The sequence below is a fragment of the Hemicordylus capensis genome, chromosome 2 (genome assembly GCF_027244095.1).
Source record: "Hemicordylus capensis ecotype Gifberg chromosome 2, rHemCap1.1.pri, whole genome shotgun sequence".
In the NCBI taxonomy this organism is placed as follows: domain Eukaryota; kingdom Metazoa; phylum Chordata; class Lepidosauria; order Squamata; family Cordylidae; genus Hemicordylus; species Hemicordylus capensis.
The window spans coordinates 106,662,246-106,681,987 of NC_069658.1; the positions used below are offsets into that span (position 1 = coordinate 106,662,246).

General features: G+C 42.4%; 1 protein-coding gene across 3 annotated transcripts in view; it reads right to left on the reverse strand.

The window, feature by feature from the left end:
* Positions 1-11,502: 11,502 nt before the first annotated feature.
* The window catches only part of SMC5 (structural maintenance of chromosomes 5), a 101,596-nt gene continuing 93,356 nt past the window's right edge, over positions 11,503-19,742 (reverse strand). For all 3 annotated transcript variants that reach the window (XM_053298092.1, XM_053298094.1, XM_053298093.1), the window contains exons 22-24: positions 15,011-15,190; positions 14,813-14,908; positions 11,503-12,328 (exon numbers count right to left, since the gene is read on the reverse strand). In XM_053298092.1, coding sequence (XP_053154067.1) covers positions 12,200-12,328; positions 14,813-14,908; positions 15,011-15,190 — 405 coding nt within the window. In that variant the 3' untranslated portion in view covers positions 11,503-12,199. The remainder of the gene's footprint in view (positions 12,329-14,812; positions 14,909-15,010; positions 15,191-19,742) is intronic.

The window sequence follows — 19,742 nt, forward strand, 5'->3', positions numbered from 1 at the left end:
GATTGCATAGGGTTTCACTTGGATTATCATTAGCTACAACAACAGATGTTCTTTAAAAGAATATAATACTGTCAATTGATATGGGTTAGACGAACAAACAGTGAAATTAATAGAAACTCTGTAGGATCCAGCTTTTTTCACAAATCAGAAAAGCCAGGGTATTTGCATTCCATTTGGTCCTATTAATTTCAGTAGCCATGCTTCTGAAGACTGCAAATGTACAGATTTGATAGATGGCCATAGTAGGAGGAAAATCTCTGTATGCGTAGAACTCATGAGAATCTTGTCTTTTTGTAGCCAATCACAGGAAACCCACATGCCCATATCAAGAGGACAAACCCTGCTATTTCATATAGCAGGAGCCAGTAGAATAGAAATAGATCAAAAACGACACTGGGATTAACCCACACCTATGATGTAACAAATTGATTTCTGATCTTTATTTAAAAGGCGAAAGGTAGTCTTTCTTTAGGTCAATCACATAAAACTAACTTTGCATTTTCTTGACCCCCCCCCCCGAAGTGCACTCTGAAACAAAGTGTATTAAGGCATCTTAAATACTGATAGGTTTGTTGTGGCACAAGCTTTGATGCACTAGAAACCACTTTTTTAGATGCATAGAGTGTTATACATATGCACACATGTGAACACACATAGTAAAAATAAATTTTAACTCTGAAGCCAAAAGGCCAAGAAATACTGGAGTTCCTGTGGGTTTGTGACATTTATAGAAATGCCACAGACTTACTGCACCTCTTGTATTTCATGACCTTTTAGCCCTTCTGTGCCAGTGAGTGAGTGAGAGTGTGTGTATACATATATCTGCTGACTGATGCTGCCACTTTATCCATCTGACAAAATGGGCTTTAGTCCACAAACACTTGTGCCATAATAAGACTTGAAGGTACCACAACTGCAGGAAACACAACCTTCCTTGTATTTGCTGCAACAAACTAAGATGGCAACTCCTCTGAAATTAGTTATTTGGGGAAATCTATATTCAACTCATTAGTAAACTATTTATGTCTGTGAAAGAAGTGGGGTGGTCACTTATGAAGTTTAAAAACAACTTTTATTGCCATATCAGAGGCAAAATGTTTAAGACACTGTTCACACACATCATTGCCTAATAACTATGGCATTACATGAAGATTTGGAAGTGTGAATGAGCCATCACAGATCATCAAGCACCCTTTCATGTAAGCCCACATCTCCTTAACCACAATGCTTTTCAGTGGAGTTAAGCCACATGTACAGTAGCAAGAGCATCAAGTAATCTACCAATAAGGAATCAAATTATGTACGTGCATGAGTGAACAGGCCATAGGAATGATGAAAATGGAGCATTCACTACAGTAAACATTTCTAGACTGGATATCCTAATGGGGTAGGCAAATGTTTAACTTTTAATGCTTTGAAGCATCTAAAAGTGAGTTCCATGTAATTACATGGTTAATTCTGAGGGAAATGTATTATTTTGCAAAAGGGAGTGTCTGTCATAAACTTCTAGGTAAACACAGGAAGGTCTAACCCTAAGAGCTGAAATAAATGTTTAGGAGCTGCACCATGGTAATGGTATGGTCTTTGGCAATATTCAGCAGGAAACAAAGATATCCCCCACCAAACTGTCCACTAAACATACATTGAAAAAACAAGCACAACTTTGTCCAATAGATCTATAGTAGAAAATATTTTCAATCTAAGTCAAAACAATTGCCAGAGCCAGCATGGTGTAGTGTTTAGAGTGCTGGACTAGGACCAGGGCGACCAGAGTTCAAATCCCCATTCATCCATGATACTTGCTGGGTGACTCTGGGCCAGTCACTTCTCTCTCAGCTTAGCCTACTTCACAGGGTTGTTGTGAGGAGAAACAAGTATGTAGTACACCGCTCTGGGCTCCTTGGAGGAAGAGTGGGATATAAAATGTAATGTAATAAATAAAATTGAAAATGCTATCAACAATGGAACAATTCTATGGTATGAGAGGAATGATGTAGTCCATAATATGGAGATTGATGTGATGCATAAACAAATAAGTTCACATGGTGACACACACTACCCCCACCTCTGGTGACTTCTGTTTAAAAATTGATCTTTCTGAAGTGGAAGTTTGTCTTGACAAAGTAGCACTGATCCACATGCGCCAACATCCAAATCCTTCTCTTTTATGCCTCTCTCAAAAAAGCAAGTTCTTGTCAGGTATAAAGCTATGAGTAGCTTTGTACCTGATGAGAACTTGCTTTTTTTCAGAGAGCATTCTAGAAGTAGTAGAGGAGGCTGTAAAAGAGAAAGATTTGGATTTGTGCAAGCATTCTTGCAATCATGCAACACTAGTGTGTAACACCAGTTCCAGGTGTAGGGAAACACCGTTGTGCTCATGCAACGTTCTTCTCCAAGCACTTTGTTTTGGATAGTGGCTGACAACACACACACACACATACACACACAACATTTGTGAAACTAATTCAGTCTCAGTACTAGTAAAACTTAGCACTCATCATTAGCCTTGTATCAACCACACAACCCAAACCCTCATGATAAAAGCACCATTTATGTATATAATACAGGATTTCATCACACTTGCTTGTCTAAACTAATTTAAAAGAGTTCCATTTCCTTTCCCCCCAGCATTCCCCTACAGACCTAATGTCTTACTGGGTCTTCCCCAAGGTGGAACAAGGTGGCTTACAAATAAGGCAATAAGAAGTCCACAGATCACCACAAGACTGAAAAATAAAAATAATCCAAGCAATAAATACAAATAGTTAACTCTTAACAGCTAGAAGATCAACAGCAACCACCAAATCACAATGGTTCAACTATCCACACACCTCCGCTCCATTTAGAGGCTAGATTCTGTGCATGCTTATTCAGTAGTATTGAGCTCCACTGAGCTCAAGGGCACTTAGTCTCACATAACGATTGCCACCTAGTCCTAGTCTCTATGGAGGGACTATGTAATGAAGCTCCTGCTGAAAGGTACCCATTTAATTCACTTCTAAAGTCCAGCAATGATGTGCTAATTTGCATGTCAATGTGGGAAAGAGAATGCATTCTATAGCCTCAGGAAGAGGAGCTCCCTGAGATATGTAAAGCCCAAACAGACAGGATTTACAGGAGATCCCCAAATAGTCTGCATTACAGTAATCAATTCTTGGTTACAAGGGCATGAATGGATGGTGGCACAATACTCCTAATCTAGTACTGCTATGAATGTGGTGTTTTGCCAAGAATGAGAGATCAGGTCTCTACCCCAGGGGTATTTTCAGCCTAAATATTAACAAGGGAAACAACAAAGCAAGAGGAGGGGAACGGAGTCATGTGTAAATGTGAAGAACATGTGGTTGTTTCAGTTACACATACTTAAGCTTAGTTACAATAGGGAATCTGAACTAAGATTATTTATCTATTTTAACAGGGTTAAAATAGTCATCAACCACACCAAAATACACCCACTTATTAAATCGCCCACCACACGCATTAGGGCCACCTAATGGCGCAGCAGGCAAGCAACCTGCCTAGAGAGCAGGAGGCTGCTGGTGTGTTTCCCAGAATATGGGAAATACCTATATTGGGCAGCAGCGATATAGGAAGGTACTGAAAGGCATCATCTCATACTGTGCAGGAGAAGGCAATGTTAAACCACTCCTGTATTCTACCAAGAAAACCAGAAGGCTTTGTGGTCGCCAGGAGTTGACACTGACTTGAAGGCACAATCTCTAAGTTCTGTTACTCTCCAGCCTCACCTTCAACTTCTCTGGGTAGGATTTAGCCTAGAGGTCTTTAGCCACAGCTCCAAGATGAAGGTTCTAGGTGCTGCTCCTGGATGTTTAGTTAATGAAATAGAGAGTACAGTATCAGCAGCATTTATACAGGCATAGGCATTTCTTTAGTTTTGCATTTCCTTGGATGTCCATCAATATTAGATTGTCCTTTATAGTCCCTTGCATCATTTTTTCAATTCTTTCCTTCTACTCTATCTTCACTGAAGATTCTGCTCCTTCAGCATTGACCATTATCTCACCAGAATTTTTAATCCTCTAGTTTAGTGGTTCCCAACCTGGGTTCCTCCAGATGTTGCTGAACTACAACTCCCAGCATCCCCAGCCATAATAAGTTGTACCTGAGGATACTGGGAGTTGTAGTTCAGCAACGTCTGGAGGAACCCAGGTTGGGAACCACTGCTCTAGTTTATAGCCAGCAAACCCAATCCTGCGAAACCAGTCCTTTCACTTGCCTTTAGCTTCATTTTTCAGATTCAATATTATTTTCCATCAGATATTTGTGGAAGGCTTCCATGTCAGCAACTGTGAGATTTTGATAGCAGTTTTGAATTTGAATGGTTTGCCTTCCAAGCACACACATTATCAATGCTGAAAGTTATGCATTGCAAATTTGGCTTCAGAACGTTAGTTTAAACTTTTAAAAAGAAATAATTTATGCTTTTTGGTATGCAGAGACATCTTTTATAGTCAACAAAACGTTGGAACCAGAAATACACCATGTAATATGTATGACTTGCAGAACTTATTCTGCGTACAGAACTGTTTTTCTTTTTAGCACAGAAAAGGTGTTCTTATCATAATTTATAAGGGATGTTGCCATAAACACAACTTTTTACATAGGTGAAGAAATGCTTATTGGTTTACCTTAATTAAATGCATAACCATAAATTAACTGCATATTTGCACACAGTGTGATGTCAAATATTATGCAAATTCTATCTGTGTTATTTTCCCATTTATTGTGGCTGGTAATGATGGAGTCCTGCATCAGCTGGAGTGCCAAAGGTGCCTACCCCTGCTAGAAACAATTCACCAGTAGCAGTTTTTATCTATCTATCTATCTATCTATCTATCTATCTATCTATCTATCTATCTATCTATCTATCTATCATATTTCTATACTGCCTAATATGTGCATCTCTAAGTGGTGTGCACAATCTAAAAACAAATATAAAACAGAGTAAAAACTGCCTCGGGGCAAGGGGCCTCCAAATACCAGTTGCAGGGGAGCAACAGTAGGAGAGAGGGCATGCGCATACCTCTTGCCTGTGGGCTTCTCAGAGGCATCTGGTGGGCCACTGTGTGAAACAGGATGCTGGACTAGATGGGCCTTGGGCCGGATCCAGCAGGGGTGTTAATTAAAACAATTCCACAGAATAAAAAGTTAAAACAATATCATGGGATAAAAACAATCAAAAAGTTTAAAATTAATTTCAGTTAAAAGCCTGAAAAAACAGGTATGTCTTGAGGGCCTTCCGAAAAGCAAACAGAAAAGGACGTGCCCTTAATTTGACAGGGAGCATATTCCAGAGCCCCGGGGCAGCCACAGAGAAGGCTCAATCCCGAGTTGCCACCAAATGAGCCAGTAACAATCATAACCAAAACTCTCCAAATAATCTTAATAGGTGACAGGGTTCATGAAAGAGAAGGAACTCTCTAAGGACCCTGGACCTAAGCTGTTGAGGGCTTTGTAGGTAACAACCAGCACTTGTAGGTAATAACCAGGCAGGATGCCTCTGAGTACCAGTTGCAGGGGAGAATTAGCAGGAGAGAGGGCATGCCCTCAACTCCTGCCTGTGGCTTCAAGCGACATCTGGTGGGCTACTGTGCAAAACAGGATGCTGGACTAGATGGGCCTTGAGCCTGATCCAGCAGGGCTATTCTTATGTTCACTTTGTATTTTGCTCAGAAACATACCGGAAGCCGGTGCAGTTCTTTTAAAATCAGTGTTATGTGGTCTCTTCAGGTTATTCCAGAGACCAGTATGGCTGCTGCATTCTTTACCAATAGTAGTTTCCGGACTATGTACAAAGGCAGTCGCAGGTAGAGTGCATTACATAGTAGCCAAGACTGGAGGTTACCAGCACATACACCACTGTTTTAAGGCCATTTACCTCCACAAATGGATATAGTTAATGTATCAGCCAAAGCTGATAAAAGCACTCCTGGCCACTGCCTCAACATGAGAAACCAGAGACAGTTTTGGATCCAGGTGCACTCCCAAGCTATGTACCTGATGGGGAGTGTAACCCCATCCAGAAGAGGCAGATCTAAACAATCTGTTGGGTCCCAACCCCCCACAGTCAGTACCTCCATCTTGTTTGGATTCAAACTCAGCTTATTATCCTTCATCCAGCCCATTACCATCTCCAGGCAGGCATTTAAGGAAGTTATGTAATTTCCTGATGAGGTTAATATGGAGAAATAGATCTGGGTGTCATCAATATTGATAATGCCCTGCACCAAATCTCCTGATGATCTATCCCAGCAATTTCATGTAGATGTTAAAGAGCATTGGAAACAGTACGGAGCTTTGTGGAACTCCATACTTTCTCACTTTGCAGAGCAGCAACCTCCAAGCAACACCATCTGGAATCTATCAGAGAGGTAGGAATGGAACCACTGTAAAAGAGTGCCACCCAATCCCACCTCCCTCAGGCGACCAAGGAAGATACCATGGTTGATGTTATCGAAAGCTGCCGAGAGATCCAAAAGGATCAGCAGAGTAGTACTCCCTCTGTTAATAGCCAATTGGAGATAATCTTTCAGGCCGACCAAGGCAATCTCCAGCCCATAGCCCACTTGGAAGCTGGTTTGAAATGGGTCTATATAATCTGTATCATCCCAAACTACCTGTTGCTGAGAGGCCACCACCTGCTCAGTCACCTTGCCCAACCATGGAAAATTGGAAACGGTTCTGTAATTAGCTAACCCTGAGGGGTCAAGCACAGGTTTCTTCAAATAAGGTCTAATAACAGCCTCCTTAAGACAAGGAGGCATCCTGCCCTCCCTCAGAGAAGCACTGATAATATTTACCAGACCCTCTCATAATACGATTACCAGATGAAATAAGCACGGTGGGCAAGGGACAAGAGAACAGATTGTAGGATGCAGAGTCTAAAGCAGTTTGTCTACATCCTCATGAGACACAAACGGAAAGTGATCCAGTCTAATTTTATAAGAGGAGTTGTGGGCACCTCCACAGTAGACTCTTCAGTAACTGTGGAATCCAGTTCAGCCCAAATATGGGAGATTTTATCTGCCAACTTTAAAAAAAAAATCATTGAAGCCATCACAGCGAGTGACTGATCGTTCCAAGTTCAAATTCAAGGGGTAGGGGGCATATACTAGCTCCCTCACAACCCTAGACAACTCTGCTGGATGTGAATTTGTGGAAGTAATGCGAGCAGAAAAGAACCGCCTCTTTGCTGCCTGCACTGACAGAGAACAGATTTTCAAATGTGCTCTATGTTGTGATCTGTCAGATTTGTGCTGAGTCTTCCTCCACTTGCGCTCTAGTCATCTAACTCATCACTTCAGCTCCCAGAATTCTTCTGAATACCATGGGGCTGATTTTGAAGCAGGTCAGAGAAGACGCTTAGGAGCGGTTGTGTCTACTGCTCTATTGAGTTCATTATTCCATGTTTGCACCAGAGAATCAACAGGACCACTAGCAAAGCCAACTCTGAATTCTTCTAAGTCTTCTTGGAATCCTATTGGATCAAATAACCTTCTTGGGCGAACCAACATCCTTCATCCCTGCAGAGGTGGGTTGAAGTTGCAAGTCCTACCTCAACCAGATGGTGGTCCATCCATGATAATGGGAAAGATGACAGGGGTCCCCACCCACACAACAACACCCTGATCAGAGCAAAAGACCAAATTGAGTGTGTGACAAGCATCATGTGTTGGTCCAGAGACCATTCATGTACTCCACCAGCCTCCATTGGAACCCTTCCATAAGGCACCACCCAGGAATCTCTCTCTCAAGGTGGCTTTTTTGGTGGCAAGCACATCTGCTTACAGTGTATCCGAGCTACAGGCACTTTAAGTGAAAGATAACCTCTGTATATTCTCAAAGGATGCTGTCAGACTCATTCCCCACCCATCATTTGTGACCAAGGTCAACTCCGTTTTTCACAGGAGAGGACATATACTTACCATTGTTCTGTCCGAATCCTAGTCGTGCTAAGGAAAAGCAGTGGCACTAACTTGATGTATGGAGGGTTTCATGTATCTATATTTCAAGGACAGTTTTCCTCCCACAGGTTTCTCTGCTTGTGTCCTCCCAGACATCCACTATGGGTCAGAAGGTTTTGGTGGCTCAAGGTGTGTATTGCTTTGACATATGAGCTGCAACATTTACCTCAAGTAAAGCCGATTACAGTGCATTCCATGTGGCAGCTTTCTCTCCCAATACTTCTCTGGAAGAGATTTGTAGAGTTGCTACATGGAAATCACCCTCTACTTTTTCGAATCATTATACACTGGATGTACACACCTCTGCTAGAGTGCTATTTGGACAGAGGATTCTGCAACAGGTTATTCCTAGGCAGTACATCCGAGAAAGGGCTTGTTCCCACCCATGGGAACACCCATTCTCCTACACAGCAGAAAAAGGAATGTTGGTACTCACTGTGAAGGTTTCTTCTTGCTGGTGTAACGGAGGTCACCCATTTTCACCTGGGTTTTTTGTTGTTTGGATCTACTGCTGGGGGTATTTCAGTCAGCTGCATTCTTACTTGTAGTCTGCTGCTTACCTCCTTTGTGTCTGTTCTTTTTGTTGCTTCTATGGGCAAAGGTACGTTTTCCCTGTGTCTATACGTTTCTATTGGTCTCCCTTTGTGGGGTGGGGGCAGTTTTGTTCTGGGCTCAATCTTATCAGTGGCGGGGAGCCAAGCAGAGAGAGAGAAAACAAACAGAAAATATGGAAAGAGAATAAAGGTAGCCAGCAAGAGGTAGGCCAAAGGCTGAGCTAAGAGTGAGTTGCGGCCATCTAGAGCAAAGGCAGGAACCAGCCACATGTGGCCCATTAGAGATTTCTTCATATGTACAGTCCAGCCTTCTGGAGCATGTGGGTGGGGATAACACATGATGGGTGCCTGCCACACCAACAGAGAAGGATTTATACAGATCACAACCACCCTACCTCCCCACTCACATCTTCTCATCTGATCTACCATGGAGTAACTTGCTGGGACCAAAGTGGACCACTAGCCTCTCCCGAGTGGTCTGAAAGTGGACCTTATGAAACATCTCTGTAACACATGCCAGATCCTCTCATTCATCTATAATCAAGTCATGGATTATCTCAGACTTATTTTGGGTTGACCTGGCATTACAGAGTAATAAATTGAGGTTCTGTGGGTTATTGGCACTGCTCTCCAAGGTCAAAAGATGGTAGGCCAGCTGGAAGGGGAAACAGCAATTAAATTTCCGAGTTCCCTTCCCTGTAACAGCTTGCTGATCTATCAACACATCTTTGTTGATTCCCCAACACCACTGGAATAGCTGCCCCAGAGTCATCTCCCACCTCCACATCTCTTGACAACCCAAGACACATACATGTACTGGCCCAACCAACTGCTAGGCAACAGTAATATTGTAGTCAGCAGGAGTCTTCCTTTTAGAAGTCCAGAATGTTTTTAAAAACAATACAGATGTCAGTGACACAGAATTTAGATTGAAACAGAAGATAACAAGGGTGCTAAGTGGATAGCACAAGCGACAAACAGACCACCACATAAACCCACTTCCTCTATCTTCATGAAGACTTTATTTATATTGTACTACCAGTGCAAATAGCCTGTCACCTCGCAATCTGCTGTTCTTTGTTGGGCTTCACACCCAGCTGCTGTAGAACTCCACTCCACTATTTTTGCTAAACTGCATTCATGGTAGTACCTTAATTACTTAACTGTCTTAGCAGTTAAGCAGAAAAGGGTGAAAAAACTGCTAAGGGTAACACAGTTTCTCCCAAAGTTTCCAGTATTGAAGGAGGCCTGCTTTCCTCTCACCTGCAAGCAACATCATCTCCCCAACTTTATTCCTCTTTTCCTGGCTCAGCTTTGCCTAGCAACACACCACCCTTTTTTCACAATTACTCTTCTGAATGCTACACAGTGGACAGAGAGGCTGTTGCCTGAGAAAAAACAGCACAGTCCAAAACAGTTTTGAGTAGCACACATGTTTTGCTCGGACTGAAGGTGGAGGACATGGTTTCCCCATTCCTCTCAACTGATTGCACTGTCCTATCACCGGCATTGCAAAGAAGCCACCCAGCAGTTGGTATTACAGTGGCCTCTGGTGGTAAACATGATGATCTGGAGTCTGTACAGCATGTAATTTGGCTGGTGTTTCAGTTTCAGTAGAATCTGTTTTCCACAGATAAGCTGCATTATGAAAGACTCCTCAAGCAAAACCATGTTGCAATCGCACACATTGTGCTCTGCCAAGAAACACTGCACTATCTATGTATATATGATAAAAACAAGAGTTTGAAGCTTGCAGAAAAGGGAAATGATAAAGGCAACAGTTCATATTGCCCGCCATATTGATGGCAGAAGGGCTCTCAACCTGTGACTTTGGGGAAGCAAATAGTGAATGAAGTAAGAACCATTAGATATGTAAATAAATAGTCGTACCAGTGCTCAATATTCAATTTAAAATTAGACATAAAGGCATTAAGCAGGGCATTTACTGATTTTTTGTTTGCACTGTGAGATTTTATATTTATATTTAATATACATTATAGACAGAAAGTTTCATATGACTAAATGTCCTCCAACTACTGGAAAGACTTTTCACAAAATGCCCGCTGGGTTTGTAGTGAGATGGATATATATCTCCCTTCCTCAAATCAGAAATCCCTAATACCAAAGACAAGTCTGAAAAAATGCCTGAGGTGCCTCATGCTTTAGGTTTTCTGAAGGTCAATTCTGTTCAGCAATTATGCCACTCAGTGCTACTGAAACCCAGGATTTGAGCTTTGTTGATGCATACGTTGCAGACTAAAAGCTAGTCCCAAAAAGCTGAGAGCCATGTATATGTGAAAGCAAAGCTGATGAAGACTCAACTAAGTCCATAATGGGTTTTTTAAAAAATGTGTGTAGTGCAATCCAGGCATGTTTACTCAGAAGCAAGTTCCAGTGGCTGACAGCCTATACATGTATTAGAAGGGTCTATGAGAATGCAGCAGGAGTCACTGCACAACTCCCCTAAGCATCTTGTGCTTGCACTGTTGTACAAGAGTGCTAACCCTTTTAAGCACTGCCAGTGCTCTGGAAGCTCTTACAGTGCAGGAATATGTCACTAGACCTCAGAAATGTGTTTCCACTCTTACAGAGCACTGCCAGTGTTCAGAAATACTGGTGCTCTTATGTGACAAAGCAAGAGGACCGGGGGAGTTGGTACAAGGGCACCTGCTATGTCCCCACAGACGCTGCTAATGGAGATTGCTGTCTAGCAAGTGTATTTAAGGATTGCAGTCTAAATGCAATTATCTCGTGCACCTAAACCTTTCTCCACTTTCCACAGGAACAAACGTTACTGCTCACTTTCTGGAGGACAGTATTCATGTCTGAAGAAATCTGCTACCACCTTTATGACAAAGGTTCACTGAATTTTTGGTTTTGTTTTTCTCATGTTGGAATGATGTAAAAATTGAGTCAGTTTTCTGTTCAGGCCATGCAGTGCTAGTAATGAAGATACAGTAAAGTAATTTCCAATATAAATTTATTATATTAAAAAGTTTGCTAGATTTTTTTTTTCTGCAGGGGATTAGCTTTTTTTAATAAAAAAATATTTGAGGTAAAATTTAACATTTCCCATCTAAGGATGGCACATTGTATAAAATAAGCAAACATTAGTCAAACAAAAAACTTCCTCTTAAATTAAGAGAAAAAGACATTGCATATTTTATGTTTTTGGAAAGTGTCTGAAACCACTGTCACTTCCAGAGCACAATTTAAGATAATACCTTAGCAGCAATTGGAGGTCTTTATAACCCAGCTTAACTTATTAACTACAGACACTGTAATCAAATGGCCTAAGTATTCTCCTTTGAGTTGAATTATTATTGATGGTGACAAATGTTCCTATTGAACAGATTTGGTAAAATATTTACCAGTTCACCAATAAGTCCAAAAAGCTATATTAAAACATTTACAAAACACATGTCAAAGCTCCCAAAATTATGAAAGGAAACTTCAAGTGAAAGCCTACATTTCTTTCCCCAATCCATCACCAAAGACAACTGATTGCTGGTATGAAAAGGCTCTCCTGATCTCATCAACCCCCCTGCACCCACCCACCCCTAAACTGTGCTTGCAAGAGGAAAATAATGATAATAAAAGGTGAAATATATATACTTTTTGTTCTAGGAACCAAAAAACATTAAAATATTTATTGATTAATCATGGCTGAAATCGCCGCCGTCTCCTATAGAAAGCCTTTAAATTCCACTTGCTCGATTCTAATGTATAAGATCCATTGTAGACCAACAATACAGTCATTTTCTCTGCATAAGTGAGGTTTTGCAAGAGCTGTAAAAGAATCAAGGAAAGAAGCCCCATTAAACATAGTACTTCCTTTACCAATCATTACATTTGTTCAGTATAGACCAGTCTTTCCCACAACCTATACAGCAGGCCTGCTCAACTTCGGCCCTCCTGCAGATGTTGGCCTACAACTCCCATAATCCCTGGCATTTGGCCCCTGTGGCTGGGGCTTATGGGAGCTGTAGTCCAAAAACAGCTGGGAGGCCTAAGTTGAGCAGGCCTGCTATACAGCAACTGCATTCCTCAAGAAGTTCCTCAATAACTTATTGCTATTGCAATTTCTCCTTTTTTGGCCCACCCAAACCAAGCCATTTTGTCAAGTGGGCAAGACAAAACATGTAGAATAAATTACAAATATAGTTAGTTTCCCATCATCGTCATCATCATCACCACCACCACCTCCTCAACTACTGTACATGAACATGTTCAGACCAATGATAATTGATAGCTGCAACCAAAACCAGATATCTGCTACTGGCATGTTTGCAAGATTCAACATTATAAGGCAGAGAAACTAGGGAAAGTACACAGGCCAGGAAAAGAAAGAATGACAAATAAGGAGCTACTATGGGTTGCATTAGGAGATTAAACTTAGATTCATCCTTCTTCGGTGAGCAATCTTCAAAGATGCCAAGTTCCCCCAAATAAAGCAATATAGACACCATCAAGCCACTCTGAAAAGGTTTCCTTGGATCACGGTTTTTAAAAAGTAATTTTACACAGTTGAATGTAGTGTGATCTAGTACTTTTTAACCAGTGTGATCCAATTGATTTTAATAGGAGACATTTGAACATGTGCTTAACTCTTGCCCTGAAATCAACACAACTTAGCTGTGTTAAATCATATTTTGAAATGTGATCTAAGGCACTGTTTCCTACTAATAAAAACAAACTAATAAAAATGATTGAAGACTGGAATTTTTTAGTGCTTGAGAACTACTGTATTTCCTTAAACTATTGTTAGTCTCCATGGTATTGATGGGGGAGAACAGAGGGATTGGGAGGGAATGCTAATGTCTGTATATATATATACACACACACACACACAAATAAAATACACTAAATTCGTACGTAGCAAGCCCTGCCCACACAGTGTATTACCGATCAGAGGTAACAGAACAGAAGCACAGTGGTGATTAGGCAGTAGGGATTCCATATGGAGATAGGGAGTGGGTAAGGGGCAAGAAAGTGGCGGGGAGGGGAGGGGTGAGAGTGGGTGGCTGACCCTGAGCAATAAAGCAGGGGCTGTGGCGTGGGGCAAGGAGAGCAACTAAGTCCTAGAGCACAGATGATCTGTGCAGGTTCAGCTAATGTTATTTAATACTTCATTGTGCAATATAGTACTGTATACTAAACTATTAAAAACAAATACTAAATCTATTATTTACTGATACTCCCTCTCACCCCTCTGTTTTCCCCTCATCAACATCAAGGTGACCAACAACTGTTTAAGGAAAACATATTTCTGCCCTGAGCTGTTTTGGGAAGGGAGGTATATAAATCAGATAGATAAAAGAGAGAGAAATGGTTCAGAAATGTCACTATAATCAAATTCTCCCCAATTAAAAAAAAACCCTTTCCCTTAATATCTGAAGGGTGCGATGTCTCTCAGGAGGAAGTTCTATGGAGGTCCACTTCAGCCAATCCAACAAGACATAGTTTGCCAATATCTGCACACTCCCTCTTCTTCTTATGCACTCAGCTGAATCCCAAGCTTCCTGATTTGTTAAACCAAAATTCCTACGATGTCCAAATCAGAAAACTACGGCTTAAGCAATTCCTACAAACCAGGATCATACTGTGGTTTGCAATGCTTGTTTGTAGGAATTCATTTAAACAGTTTCTGGGTCAGACGTCACAGGAAACATGGTTTAACAAACCAGGAAGCTTTTAATTCAGCTAAGCAAGTAAGGGGAGGAAGAAGCACACAACTCATTCACAATCCAACAAACTATGATTTTCTGGGCCAGGGCCACAAAAGCCCTGCTGCGAGAACTCACAGACTTGATGTAAAGAAGAAATGGAAACAGGGACTTTTCTGCAGCTCTCAAAAGACACACAAGTCCATATAAGGATGGGACATTCCTTTACAGCACAATTCTAAGCATGTTTACTCAGAAATCAATATCCTGAGTTCAATGAGACTTGTTTGCTAGTATGTGCTTAGGGACTGCAGCCTTATATAAGCCAAGGATTGCAGCCTTATATAAACCTTAGGATTGCAGCCAAAATGCAAGTTTTGGGTGGTATACAGATATGTTAAATAAAAAATATATATGCAAGATCCAGACACGAACAATCTTAGAGGTTAATATCTGCTCAGTTGAACTGCAAATGGATGGTAATCACTAGTGCAACCATTTTAGGTCAGGTTTTTAGAATGTTTCTGGCAACCAACCAGAAACTGTTGGTTGCCTACAAGAACTGTTAGGTCTTCCATCACTGCTAACATAGTTTTCAGTCACGCACCTTTGGTGTAATAAAGAAGTACTGAGAAGTGCTCTCTTTGCAAGCAGTTTTTACCACCACATCAAAGACTCTCCTTTCGTTAACTGGATCCATTCCCTTTAAAAGAAATAAATGCATTAAGATTTTCTCTCCTGCTAGTGAATGCAGTTGAGAAAGCATAAGCAAGAAAGATACACACACACACACACACACCCCTACCTGATTTATTTCATCTACTACTCTAAAGGGGCATTTGTTGAGTTCTTGCAAAGCCATCAAGTACAACATAGTTGAAACACTTCTCTCCCCTCCGCTTTGATGGTGTGGAGTCAGTTCATGAAGTTGGGTGCTGCTGCGGAATTTCACTTTAATTCGAATTCCATATTTGTCATATTCTTCCTGTCAGAATGATACAGTAGTATTACAAGTTCTGCAAGTTGGCACACAGTCATTCCCAATAAATGGAGAGAGAAACAATATCACATGGTTTATACCAGTAGTTCCCTACCTGTAGTCCTCCAGATGTTGCTGAACTACTGTATCTACTGTGGAGTTTTTGGGTGTTTTTTTTAAACCTGTATATATACTGGTCAATGACCATAATAAAGATTTGGCTGACTGCTGAACTACAATTCCTATCACCCCCAGCCACAATTTATGGACCAATCTATGTGGTCGCTAAGAGTCAACACCGACTTGACGGCACTTAACCAATCAATCAGGGATGATGGGAGTTGTAGTTCAGCAACATCTGGAGGACGACAGGTTTGGAACCTGGTTTATACTAAACATGGTTTAGAACCTAAACCATGGTTTGGGCTTCCCAAATGCAATAGCTAAACCACTGATAAGAGCTGCTTACCTGCTTTCATTTTCCCTCCACGTGTCACTCAGTTTCAGAAGTTTATTCCCATCTCCAAATTACAGGAGCTCAAGAGGCAGAGCAATAGCAGTAACTATGGTTTGTCCATTCAGACATCACGCTAAAGTACAAACCTTGCTTTGCCCTCTTCATGAAGAGGCACATGAAGTGTGCTTGAAGCTGTATTTGCTGGAGATGGCAAAGCAAAGTTTGTCAGGTCAGACAGCACACCAAGTCATAGTGAAGCTTCCTTAACTTTTAACTGAGACCTAATATTGCGATTTTATCTTTATAAAATTAACTGTTGTTGAATCGCTCAAAATTATTAGGAACAGTGGCTGACATCCAAAGCAGCCATCTGGGGACACAGCTCAGAGAAGCTGCTCTGAACTCCGCTAGGGTTGCTGAGCAGCAGAGAACATATAGGGGGACAGAAATTTTCGCTGTTGTCACGCGACCCTCATGGACTTATTTCTGGAAGGCAAAGAGCACTTATGGAGGCAGGGGAGGAGGAAAATAAGTTTCCCCATGGTGCACTCTGCTGCTCAACAATATTCTGGCTGAGTTCAGAGCAGCCTTTCTGTAGGGCAGCTCCGGATGTCAGTGGGTATGTTTTGTTAATAGAAATATTTTACCTGCTAAAATGGTGGTTTTGATGAGCTAGTCTTAATCAGAAGAGTTTCTCTCACCACATAACTATACTGTCAGCTTTTCCTGATCTACATGCTGGCAACCCCTAAGTTGATGTCAGAGACCTGCTGGGGCTGCTGCGCACTGGATAGAAGCGGTTGCACAGTACAGCACTCCTGCTACTGGGAACTACCCAGAAGTGGGTTTTTCCACAGCAACCCTCTCACACAACACCATTGGGGATGCTTTTCATGTTGCACAGCAGTCCTGGCAGATCCCCAGCGTCAATGTAAGGCTGCCCATCATGTTGGCCCCTACTGGCACTGGTCTATTCGATACCTTTCTTGAGACCACAGGGGTGGTCTTTTGATGCCAAGAAATGGAAGTACATATCCTTACAGACACAAAGCATGGCAACATTGGCTTAGCGGCCAAGGAGCAGCCGAGACTGCACCTTCAAAGGTTTTTGTTAAGAGGTCTCACCCTAAAGCTCTGCTTGCTGGAAGGATCGCTAATGTAAATCCAGCAACATTTAAATCTATCGGGAAGGCTCTAGAAATGTGACTAGGACTCTGATGACAACAACAGAGTCAAATCTCAAAAGGAAAGTTGCTCTCTGTGGAGCGGGTGGGAAGCTACTGAGAATACACACATAGCTGAAGCCTACAGCATTCTCAATGAAGAATGACCAAAAACAAAAATCTCTTTCCTTATAGTCCTCTAGATTTTGAAGTTCTTGAGGACAGGATGAGCCATATGTCACTGACTGGTGTTCCCCTTATAATACTCAAAAATGCATCCAATAGCTTTGCAGGCTCAATACCTACACCTATGTCATACAACTATGACGCCCTGCAGTCAACTAAAGGCTTCTCGGCTACTTTGGATGAAATAATAATTGATCTTTCCCCTCCTTGTTACATATAAACAGGCTTACATTTTTATCTGACTTATAAACATACCATATACTTGCATTATAAGGTTCTAGCCCATAGAAATATTTTTGCTGCTATGTGGAGATTATGAAAGCAATCACTTTTTAATTTTTTAAGTCCCTTTTAATCTTCCTTGGAAAAAGAGTAGAATATAAATATGAAATTAAAATGATTTGGCTGATGTCTGAACGAAGCTAATGTGGCACAGTACTTGGGAGACCCATATTCAGATCCTCACTTAGCCATGAAACTTCCTTCCTCTAGCCCACTTCAAAGGGCTCTGCAAGAATAAAAAGGAGCACTGGTCATTCACCATGAAGGCTTCTTCTTGCTGCTGCTGCTGCTGCTGCTGAGGATATCTCACGTGGGTTATCCTCCCCAGCATGCTCCAGAGAGCAGGACATATTTAAATTAGTCAAAGCCTTTAAGAGGCCTGGGAGGATAGCCCTTCCCAGTTTAGTTAGTCAAGCCAAGCTTCTAGAAAGGAAGAAAAAAAATCCGTAAGAGAAAAAAGTATTGAGGGGAAAAAGTAAACAAGGTACAGACCAGTAGCTGCGGACACCCTGGGTGGGTCGAGATGCCCTCAACACCAGCAGCAAGAAGAAGCCTTCACAGTGAGTGACCAATGCTTCTTTCTCAGCTGCTGGGTGAGGACATCTTACATGGGACATGCCACAGCTAACAAGACCTTGGGAAGGAGGGCGACCCCGGCTACTGAGGAGGAAGGACGTGTTGAAGCACACGCCTGCCAAAGGCAGCCTGAGAGGAGTGCAGTAGGTCTGGCTTGTAATGTCTCATAAACGTGGATGGAGAGGACCACGTTGCCACTCTGCAGATGTCTTCCTATGGAGTGTTCATGAGAAGGCTGCCGAGGTGGCTGCTGAGCAAGTGGAATGAGCTGTGAGCTTCAATGGAGTAGGAAGGTGCTGGACTTCATATGCCAAGGAAATACAGGCCTTGATCCATCTGGACAGAGTAGATGTCAAGACTTGTTGTCCCATCATGGATGGTAGGAAGGACATGAACAATGCTTCAATGGAACAGAATGAAGAGGTCTGAAACAGGTAAGCCTTCAGACAGTGATGAACGTCGAGCTTGTGCCTATCTTTCTCTTTCGGGTGAGAGGGGTTAGGACAAAAGGAAAGTAGGACTAGGTTCTGAGATCTGTGGAATACTGAAGCCGCCTCTGGTAGTACCAAGGGGTCCGGTATTAGAGTAAATGAATCTGAGGAGAAAATGCAGAATCTGGGATTGGAGGATAGGGACCTGAGTTCAGAAACCCGCCTGGCTGATGTAATAGCTATTAGGAAGGCTAGCTTCATGGACAGAATGTGGAAACAGAACACTGTGGTTCAAATGGAGGTGCATGTAGTACCCTGAGGACCTTGTGGAGGTCCCAAGAAGGGAACCTGTGAACTACCGGAGGGGATGACAATGTGACCCCTCCTAGGAAGCGTTTCAAGTGAGGGTGAGAGGTCAGGCCTTTCCCTTTGAAAGGTGAGAGAAGCGATCCCAGGGGTTCGGCATGTCGTTTGATGGTGTTGGCTCATAGTCTAGGCTGTCTTGGAGGAACAGTCAGAGTTCTGGAAGTTCGCATGCTATCGCTGAAAGTTTGCTTTGCCTGCACCATCAAAGAAAAGCATGCCAGGTAGATTGATAAATTCGGTTGGTAGATGACCTTCTGGATAGCAATACTGTATCTAGGACTTGTCTGTCATATCCAGGACGGCCGAGTATGTTGTGTTTAGTCGCCAGGTGGCAAGCCTGAACCAGGCTAGGTCGTGATGGAGGACTGGGCCTTGACTAAGGGGATCGTTCCTCGGTGGAAGGAACAATGAATCATCCACCACATTTCTGTGAACCGTGGGCAGCGAGGCTAGTAGGGAGCCACTAGAATCGCTTGTGCTCCCATCAATCAAATGTGGTGGAGCAGTCTGCTGAGGAGTGGGACTTGTGGGAAAGCGTACAATAGTTCCTGGGGCCATGGAGCTGACATAGCATCCACCCCTTCTGCCTGTTGGCATGGAAACCAGGAGAAGAAATGAGGTAGTTGGGTGTTGAGGCAAGACATGAAAAGGTCCACCGACAGATGACCCAAGGCTCTTGTAAGGAGATGGAAGATCTGAGAGTTGAGTTTCCATTCTGCTAGGTGCAACTCTTGGTGACTCAGTCAGTCTACTTGAGTGTTGAGGGAACCGCTGATGTGATGTGCTATGATGGAGGTCTCTGCCCAATGCATTAGTAGGACCGATTCCTGGTTGAGGGATTGGGAGCAGGTCCCTCCCTAGTGATTTACGTGTGCCTTCGCTGTCATGTTGTCCATGCATATCAGGACATCGTTGAATTGGACCTTTCTTGAAGACCATGAGTGCCAAACGTATGGGCCTCAGTTCTAGCCAGATCATGCTGTGGTGCTTTTCCTGTGGAGTCCAGATGCCTTGGGCTGAGTGTGAAAGACAATGTGCTCCCCAGCCGTAGAGGCTGGCATCTGTTGTGACAATTATCCTGGGAGGGTCCAGAAAAG